At 39.5% G+C, this 10,283-nt stretch overlaps 1 protein-coding gene across 5 annotated transcripts in view; it reads right to left on the bottom strand.

Moving 5' to 3' along the window:
* LOC116096416 (selection and upkeep of intraepithelial T-cells protein 2-like) overlaps positions 1 to 10,283 on the bottom strand; it is a 98,573-nt gene that overhangs the window by 65,347 nt on the left and 22,943 nt on the right. For 4 of the 5 annotated variants that reach the window (XR_004120996.1, XR_004120997.1, XM_031378215.1 and 1 more), the window contains exon 3: positions 1,057 to 1,404. Coding sequence is in view for 3 of the 5 variants with exons in the window: in XM_031378215.1 (XP_031234075.1) it covers positions 1,057 to 1,404 (348 nt within the window). In the remaining 2 variants the exon portion in view is untranslated. The remainder of the gene's footprint in view (positions 1 to 1,056; positions 1,405 to 10,283) is intronic. The other variant, XM_031378217.1, reaches the window with a different exon arrangement.

The raw sequence follows: 10,283 nt of genomic DNA, 5'->3' as shown, positions 1-10,283 counted from the left end.
ATATAAAGAAAATATCCTATAATAATGAAAAAGAAATAGAATAAACTCCTTCTTACTTTAATGATTTTTATACAATATATTCTGATAATTTTCCCCTCATTCACCTCCTCACCATATTTTTCCTACCTCTCTCTATACCTAAATTTTTAGTGAAATGCACATTTTTAAAATTCAGTTCTTCTGGAAATATACTAAAGTGTTGTCACAAATACTTGAAAGGATAGGAAAACAATCCAAAATGAATCTCATGATATTTTGAAATCTACAATGTTGTGTGTAGTTTTTTTCTATTCCCGAGTTATGCTCCTGGTGATTTGTGCTTCTAGTCACCAGCCCAGGGAATCTTTTGATCTGAGAGTGAAGGACACACACCCATTAAATTATTTTTAACATGCCTTACTAGCTCAGTGGCTGGGCACTTCTAAGCCTCCAATGGCTATCATGTCTTTCTCTTGGGTACTCTTGGCTCAACACCTTCTAAATCTACTTTTATCTTTGCTCTCCTGTTGCCTTCTGTAATGCCCATTGGTCTTTTCTACCAAAGAGGCTTCTGTGCAGTCCTTCCTTTGGCTGCTTTTCTTTACTCCTGCACTTCATTTGGTTTTTCCTTCTGTTGCTCTAATTCTGTTCTGTTTTCTTCCCCGAGACATGTTGATTTCCCTCTTCCTTCTCCTGCACCTTAGCTCCTACAGCTCTAAGAGTCCTTCCCCACCTGCCTTTGCCCAAACACTGGCTGTTGGCATCTTTATTGCTCAATCAAAACTAATTGTGATCAAGGACCTTAAGCATTTGTACAAGCACACTCCTGATTAGACAAAGCATCAGAACCAGTCCCCTACAATAACAAGAAAGTTTTTCCTGATAGAACTATTTTCTGCACTGTAGTAATTTTCACTTTTGATTTTCCATAACATCTAATTAAAATTAAATGCATATTGATCAACTTGTTAATCAACTAAGCAATAAGAGTTAAACACTAGGAATTTTCCATCTAGTCAATACTATATGGGATTTGAATAATGGGTACACAGCAGTGACAGAGGAATCCATGCCTACCTATGACCTTGACCACTGTGATATGCTCTTCATAGAAATTATCATGTTTGAAGAAGCAGCGGTAGGGCCCATCATCGGCAGCAGTCACATTAGAGATCCTGAGGGTTACTTTTCCATTTTCAATGTCATCTTTCAGGAGTTCAGTCCGCTCAACATACTTGGAAATAATTTCTCCAAGCAGGTCTTTACCTGTCCGATACAGGTATACTGGCTCTGTGTAACGATCCCGGAACCAACGAATTTCCATGTGCTTCGCTTGTTGTGGAGGAGACAACTCACAAGTGAGTTCTAATTTTCCACCCAATTGAGCCAAGATTGGACTCTGTAAGCCATTTACAGTGAATTGTTCTGTGAAGGATTAGAATAATCAAAAGACAAGAGTGTGAGTTAGTAAACATGTTCACACCTCCTGTTGAAATTATTCTTTCTGTTGATCGTTCTTCTGTCTTTTCTCTTCCACTCTCTCAAACATTCACATATACTTCACTTAAGATCACTTTGCTTATTCAGAATGTATATTAGTTACAATTATTTATATAATCAGAAACAGAAAATGTTACTGCAAATGGTTAGATAGGTTTTTCAGAAATTATTAGAAGTACTGAGCCACTTTAAGACAGGTTGGGTTCAAAGCAAATCAAGGTAATGTGCAAGACAGTACTGGAGAAAATAGCAGTATGAGTAAGCCATGTTATGTAGTGGAATTTTGATGAGTTAAGGCTGCAGGTACAGTAGAGTCCACAGCCCATGAGTCTTGTGGTACAGGCATAATGATTGTAGATTAGATTGTGGCAGGTCCTGTTACCCCTTTGTGTTAAATCCTCACCCTTTAAGTGACACAGATGATGGGGCTGTGATCTCCATAGTTCTAAGAGGTTCAATGATTGGTCCGGGCATAATAATATTTCTTGCTATGGCCATGTCTTCAGGTGTTCCTTATCAAACTCCAAAACTTAATGTGTGTCATGTTTTTACCTATATGATTAAGTTATGTGGAATTTTATTGCTCATGATTCATAAAGTGTTTGTAAAGATGGTTACTTGCACAAATGTATACAGTTATTTGAAAGCAGCATGTACACCCCTCAAAATGTAGCAAACTGCTACACTATAAAATGGAGTCACTCAGGGCAATACTCAGCTTGAAAGCAATTGCTCTACATAATATAGAGTAAAATAGAACAGGGCAGAGCCTGAATTTTACAGAAAACAGAAATGAAAAGTAGTTCAATATTGTACTGTTAGAACATTTGAAACTAAAATAACAATAAGGCATCAACTTATTATTAGAGTGGCTGAAATTCAAACCTCTGACAACACAAAATTGTGGCACAACATGAAAACAGTCAACTGTTATTTATGGAAGACAGTTTGGTACTTTCTAACAGTGTTAGATTGAACTTACTATACTTTTTCTTTTTCCTTAGTCATGATTTTAGATGTAGCGCAAATGAACTAAAGATTAAGTCTCTATTTAAATCTGTATACAATGTTAATAACATCCTTATTCACAGTTGATAAAAACTGGAAGCAATCAAAATGCCTTTCTACAGATGAGTCAAAAAATCTCTTTACATTCATACAATGAAATATTAGTAAACAAACAGGTGCAATAGTAGTACCCATTTTAGGGCAATAAGTAACCAATTTTGAATGGATTTAAAGCTTATTCCATGAGACAAAAAACATTCCTGACACCCCTGAGGGGCCAAGAAAGTGAGATTAAATGAGTCATGGATGGGAAAAACTCTAATACTAATATTTTGCTAAAGGGATATAATAATAAAATTACTCCTAATAACATATTTCTATACCATAGATCAGTGCTTAGCTCATCTCTTGTCGGAGAAGATTCTTCTTTCAGTAGATAGAAATTAACAGAGAGATCCTCAACATATGCAGAGAGTGAGGTACTTCAGTGTGGAGAGAATCTCTTTTGTACTGTATGTATATGTCACCTGTCAATAAAAACTGATTCAACTATAGATGAGTCAGGAAATAGGAGGGAATTCTAGTATAAAGAAAGATTCTAGGATACAGTCAGCTTTGGAGGGTTTGCCCAGGAACATGAAGGAGGATAGAGCATGAGATTAGAGCTAAGGTAAACAGCATGGCAGAACTTAGATTAGAGTAACAGAAATATTTATTTATGAGATAGTTGAATATCAAGCCAAAGTATATGGCCAAGTTGTTTGTAAATATATTTTGAGTTTCAGAGTCATTATTTCCAGGAGCTTACAGTAGGGAGAAAAAAATACATTTTACAGTTACTATCCAATATGATAGGCATGTTATCCAAACTTACAGCCTGAGAAGGCTGTGATGAAAGGTGGAGAAAAGTCAGGCCAGCCAGACAGGAGGACTGGTATGTTTTAAAAAGAGTGAAAGCAAACTTGAGTTTCAGGCATGCCACAAAGGTGGAAAGCTCCCTAGAACATCTGCAGGAAATGAGATTGGTAAAAGTGGTTGGTTAAGAGATTTTCTAATCAAAGAGTCAGAAAGGAGAAGAAAACAACAGACAGATATTATAGAAGGTGGCTCTTTTAAGAAGTCCCTACTGGGTTAATATTGAAATACCCAAGATACAATTCACAAACCACAGGAAATTCAAGAAGAAAGAAAACTAATGTGTGGATACTTCAGTCCTTCTTCAAAGGGGGAAAAAATCCCATGGAAGGAGTTACAGAGACTAAGTGTGGAGCAGATACTGAAGGAATGACTATCCAGAGACTGCCCCACCTGGGGATCCGTCCCATATATAGTCACCAAACCTAGACACTATTGTGGATGCCAGCAAATGCTTGCTAAAAGAAGCCTGTAATAGCTGCTTCCTCAGAGGCTCTACTAGTGACTGACAAATACAGAGGTGGATGCTCTCAGCCAACCATTGGACTGAGCACAGGGTCCACAATGGATGAACTAGAAAAAGAACCCAAGGAGCTGAAGGGGTTTACAGCCCCATAGGAGGAACATCAATATGAAGTAACCATTAACCCCAGATCTTCCAGGGACTAAACCACCAACCAAAGAATATACATGTTGGGACTCATGGCTCCAGCTTCGTATTAGCAGAGGATGGTCTTGTAAGTCATCAATGGGAGGAGAGGCTCTTGCTCCTGTGAAGGCTCTATGTCTCAGTAGGGGAATTCCAGGGCCAGGAAGCGGAAATGGGTGGGTTGGTGAGCAGGGGTGGGGATAGGAGGCTTTTGGATGGGAAAGGGCATAACATTTGAAATATGAATAAAGAAAATATCTAATAAAAAAGAAGTCCCTACTGATTAGTGTGGGGAAGGGAGAACCCTCTCAGAGGCAAAGGGGAATTTGATGGAACTGAAGAACTCTGGGATAGAAAAGCAGGAAGGGGACAACATTGGGAATGTAAATCAATAAAAAAATATTTTTTTTTTTATAAAAGTGCTGTCTCATATTGTACTCTCATGGCACAGTAGCTGAGGTTTCTGCCAAGAATAGCATAAACACACCAGAGAGACCTAGGTCGCCCATGGGAAGGCAACTTCCTAATTCAGGTCAATGTGGTAGGAGCACACAGTAGTCTGGAAGTCAGAATACCTTCATCCAGAGTTGGGATATAGACAAAGCCTGTAAGTTCCTTCCCTATAAGTGGAATAATTGGGATGGGCCCAAGAGCAGGCAGGATGTTCTAGTTGAACAGCTGGGGCGTGACTAATGATAGAACAAGTTATAAACTGAGGCACTCTAGTGTCTGAACAGATAAGATATTGAATTTGGAAAACAATAAAAGAGAAGGAATCCTGAGTATAAAAAAGTAATAGGAAGAAATATTTAGTTTTACGTAAGAAAGTAAGTCTTCAGAGAGAGGTTTTGGGATTTTAAAAGAAAAATATTTATTATGTTTAAAATGGAGAGAAAGAATGATACAGTGAATATAGATTCCATATGATCTGGTTTCACTTGTCACCATACAAATGACTACTTTTTTCAATAATTACTACATTTTTATATCAACTTTAGGAAAGATCAAAAGAAGGTAGACTTGGAGAAGGAAGAAATTTTAAAAAAATTGTTATTAGATTAGGAAGCAGAGAACAGAGATTGGAAGAATCTTTGAATCAGTATATTCAGAGGTGTCTAATATGGAAACTATGATAATATCAGAGAAGATATTTCCAGATAAGAGTTTACAAAAATTAGAATGTCAACTCATAAAGCAATCATGGAGGGAGGGGTGAGAGGGACCTTGGTGGGAAAGGGGATGTGAGAGAAGAGGGGAACTGGATCAGGTATTGAGGGGGGTGATAAGACGGGAGCTCTGAGTGACAGCAGAAATAATAGAAACAGGCAATCTCTCAGGAGGCAGGAGGTGTGGGGACCCTATAGAGTGTACCAGAGACCTGGGAGGTGAAAGACTCTCAGAACTCAAAGGGAAGGACCTTAGATGAAATGCCTAACAGTAGGGTCAGGGAACCTTTAGAGTCCATCTCTAGCAGAAAGACAGGGCATCAAGTAGAGGGATGGGTTGCCATTCCACTTTCAAAAACTCTGAACCAGAATTTGTTTCTCTCTGAGGGAAAGGATGTCCAGTGACAGCCCCAAATTGGAATCCAGCTCAAGGTGAGACCCTAAGGCCTGATACTATTATTGATACTATGGTGTGCTTATAAAGAGGAACCTATCATGAATGTCCCCCAAAGGCACAACAATCAGCTGAAAGAGTCAGATGCAGATATTTACAGGCAAACAATGTACAGAAGCTGGTGTCGCTTGTGGTTGAATTAGGGAAAACCTGGAAGAAATTAGGGAGGAAGGCAACCCTGTAGGAAGACCAGCAGTCTCAACTAACCTGAACCCCCAAGATCTCTCAGACACTGGGCAACAAACCAGGCAGCACACACCAGTTGATATGAGGTCCCCAATACATATACAGCAGAGGGCTTTTGGGTTTTCACTCAGTGAGAGAAGATATACCTAACTTTCAAGAGAGTTGAGGCCCCAGTGCATTGGGAGGTTTGATGGGGTGGATGTGACTGGTTGGAGGATTGGGCACACTCTCTTGGAGATGGGGGCAGAGAGGAGGTATGGTATGTGAAACAGTCAGAGGGAAGACCAGGAGGGGGATATAGACTGGACTATAAACATAGATTAAAGAATACAAAAGAAAAGAAAAATAAGATTAAAAAGATACAATATTTTGAGTTAAAATCCAACATTGTCTGAACAGATAAGGTATTGAATTTGGAAAACAATAAGATAGAAGGGATTTACATAAATGTCATACAGCAGATTAAGTGTTTTATATTGTAGAGATTGGAAAACTGAGTTATTTATATATGTATCAACATCATACTGTTGATACATACTCAGAATTCCAATGAACATTTGCCTTCTATTATGAAAAGGATGTTCTTGAGACTACACATTTATTAGAGATGATAGTCTTGGAGCTGCCTTTGTAGATTGGGTATGATAATTCTTTAGCATGTATATCCACTGGAATGCAGCATATTTTGGACAATAACACATAGAACATATTACAGATATGTCACAATCATACAGAACAAGCAATTAGGGGGAGATCTATCAGGAATTTAAAGAAGGTGTTCATAGAAAAGAAGAGGGATGAAGAATCTATCAGGAATAGATTAAATGGTGCTTTGATGATTTTGAACTGTTTAAAAGTCAATGAGACAGAAAGCATAGCTATTAAAAGCACTGAGTTATTAGACAGGACTGCTGAATTTACTAAGCCAGTAGAAGTCTGAATTTCAGAATGAAGAAAGCTGTATCTTCCATCCAAATTGTTATAAATAATATATGCCAGTGTGTAGTACTCTGAAGATTTTGTCTGCAGAAATAAAAAAGATTAACAAGACCAACAAGACATGTAATATATATGCTGATCCCTCTACATGAGAACAGCTCTGAGACTGGCTGGGACTCATATGTCTACCTATAGCAAATAAATTTTGTTGGCTACAGATACCTCATGACTTATTATATACAGTTATTTCACTTAGCATGAATAGAGATTTATATTGTAGTTTGCTATATAGTCAAAACTAGCTTGCAGAGAAATACAGATATCTTTTATGTGCTCAAACATGAGCAGAGAAACAACTTTAGCTGATCTGTGCATGTTGCACATTCCCTATATGTGTAATTACATAAATGTTTATTACTTGTGAAAGTTTATTAAGAGGACTAGACACCAATAAAATGGAGGCAGACTTGACAAAAGAAGTAGCCCAGGTGATCCAACCTCAAACTGCCTTAGTTGCTGTTTCATCAATACTTGCTTCTAGAACAAGTTCAAAGCAGTTAGCTTCTTTGCTAAAGCCTTTCAGACCATTCCAGTCAGGAAGTCATTTAAGCCTGCATTTTCACAGAACATAGAAACTGAAAAATAAATGTTGTATTTCACTTTTTAAAGATTTGTTCCAGATGCCAGGAAGCTTTCCCAGGACCCCACAGGAATGACATTAGATGAAGTTCCCCACAAAGGAGAGGGAGAACCTGTCAAATCCATATCCAGAGCATGGTCCCAGGTTGGGGGTTGGAGCCAGCCACTCATCTCCAAATTTTTAACCTAGAATTGTTCCTGTCTAAAGGAAATACAGGATCAAAGAGTGCAACAGAGACTGAAGGAAAAGACATTCAGAGACTGCCCCACTTAGGGATTCATCACACATGCAGACAACCAAACCAAGATACTATTGTTGATGCCAAAAGTGGCTGCTGACAGGAGCCTCTATAGATATCTCCTGAGAGGCTCTGCCAGATACTGAGGAATACAGATGTTAATGCTCACAGCCAAGCATGGGACTGAGCAGAGTGACCCCAATGGAAGAGTTATGGAAAGGACTGAAGGAGCTGAAGGTGATTTATCTGGCATCAATGGAAGGGGAGGCCCTTGGTCCTGTGAAGGTTTAGATACCCCAGTGTAGAGGAATGCTAGAGCAGTTAGGCAGGAGTGGGTGTGTGGGTGAGGGAGCACTCTAATAGAAGCAGGGTAAGGGGAGATGGGAGAGAGGTTTGCGGAGAGGAAACCTGGAAAGGGGATAACTTTTGAAATGTAAATAAATAGAATATCCAATTAAAAATGTAAAAAAAAAAAACAAAAAAGATAAGTCCATTTTCTTAATTTCTTGTGGGACTCCTAAAAGGAATACTATGCCTCAAGGATCAATTTTCTGAAAGCAGTACCCTATTCCAGTAAGGCAGGGTGCATAGGTTGTGGTCATTCTTTGGATGATGGATGCCTGTCATTAAAAAGTAGTTGCTTACAAGTTGTTAATAGTCTTCTTCAGTGAGAAAAGTAGGTATAGAATACTAAGTATAAAATGTTCTGCTGGAGGATTTTTGTCTTTCTTTTTCTTTTCTTTCTCCTTCTTTCCTTCTTGAGTAAAGGGGAAAAGGTTGATAAGATAAAAGAGGTGGGGGCAGATCAGGTGCTCCAGTCCCCCTCACTCCACCAACACTCAAAACTGCTTGACTCCCAAGTCTTTCACTACCAGCATCACAGGTAAGACAGCCCACCCCCACCCCATGCAGGAATACATGGCCTAACAGGGACCCACCCCCATCCCTGTCCCAATAGGCTCCAGAGGTTGCAGGACCTCATGTCCTGCCAGAAACACAAGTTCCTTCCTGGCTACAACTGTGCCTGTGGTTAGATCAGATGCTCAAACCACAACCCAACCCTGCCTACCCCCAGAGACAGCTTTGACTCTCAGGAAGGCAATTATAACCAGGATCACAGGTGAGATCCTCTCCTCCCTGACCTAATACCTGGCATAAAAGGGACACACACACACACACACACCAGGGCCTAGGAGTCAGAGGGCCTTCCACCCTCCAAGAGTCATATTTTCCTTCTGGTCCAAAACTGTGCCTAGGGACAGAATGGGTGCTCCAGTGTGCCAACTCCTATGCCCGCACACATCCAAAGACAGCCTGACACTCAGAAGCTCCTCAACAGATAGGCTAACAGAGCAGGTGCACCAGAACCCTCCCACACCTAGAAATAGACTAACACTAGGAGGTCCATCATAATCCAGCTCAAAGTTGGGCCTCAAACACATGAGCACAGGGTAAAATTTCCTGAACATAACAACAATGGCACAGGCTCTAAGATCAACCATTGACAAATGGGACATCACAAAACTGAAAAGCTTCTGTACGACACTGTCATTAGGACAAAATGGCAACCTATAGATTGGGAAAAGATCTTTACCTACACTACATCTGATAAAGGACTAATATCCAAAATTTATAGAGAAATCAAGAAGTTAGATTCCAGAGAAAAAATAACCTTATTTAAAATTGGGGTACAGTGCAAAATAAATATTTCTCAACTGAGGAACCTCAGATGGCCAAGAAGCATCTAAAGAAATGTTTAATATCCTTAGTCACCAGATAAATGCAAATCAAAATGATCCCGAGGGTCTACCTGTCAACAATAAGAGTGGATATGCTCAAAAACTCAGGGTATCTCAGATGCTGTTGAAAATGTGAATAAAGAACACTCCTCCATCCCTGATGGGATTGCAAGCTGGTACAATCAGTTTGAAAATCAATCTGGTGGTTTCTCAGAAAACTGGAAATAGTTCTACCTGAAGATCCAGCTACCACTAAGCAGTGTGTACCCAAAAGATGTTCCACCATATCACAAGAACAGATGCTCCACTCTGTTCATAGGGGCCTTTTTTTATAGTAGCCAGAAGGTGGAAACATCCTAGATGTTCCTCAATGGGAGAATGGATACAGACATGTGGCACATTTAAACAATGGAATACTACTCAGATATTAAAAATGAGCTTTTTATGAATTTTGCAGGTAAATGAATAGAATTAGAAAATATCATTCTTAGTGAGGTAACCCAGACCCAAAATGACATACATGGTATGTATTCACTGGTAAGTGGATATTAGCCCCAAAGCTCAGAATACTCATGATAAAACTCACAGACCAAGTGAAGCATAAGAAGAAGGAAGACCAAAGTGTGAATGCTTCAATCCTTTGTAGAAGCAGAAATAAGAAAACCATTGAAGGTAGAAGGAGGGAGGGACCTAGGTGTGGGAGGGGAGATGGAGGGAAAAAGAGAGGGCAGGATCAAGTGTGAGAAGAGACAGGTGAGAAGTCCAGAGGGCCACGAGAATGAATAGAAATATGTAGCAGTGGGGGAGTGAAAATCGGGGAAATCATTAGAAAGTGCCAGATGCCAGAGATGCAAGAGGCTCATAGGACCC

The sequence above is a fragment of the Mastomys coucha genome, unplaced genomic scaffold, assembly GCF_008632895.1.
Source record: "Mastomys coucha isolate ucsf_1 unplaced genomic scaffold, UCSF_Mcou_1 pScaffold18, whole genome shotgun sequence".
Classification (NCBI taxonomy): Eukaryota; Metazoa; Chordata; class Mammalia; order Rodentia; family Muridae; genus Mastomys; species Mastomys coucha.
Note: the sequence above shows the minus strand (reverse complement) of the source record. Positions and strands in the feature narration are given on the sequence as shown.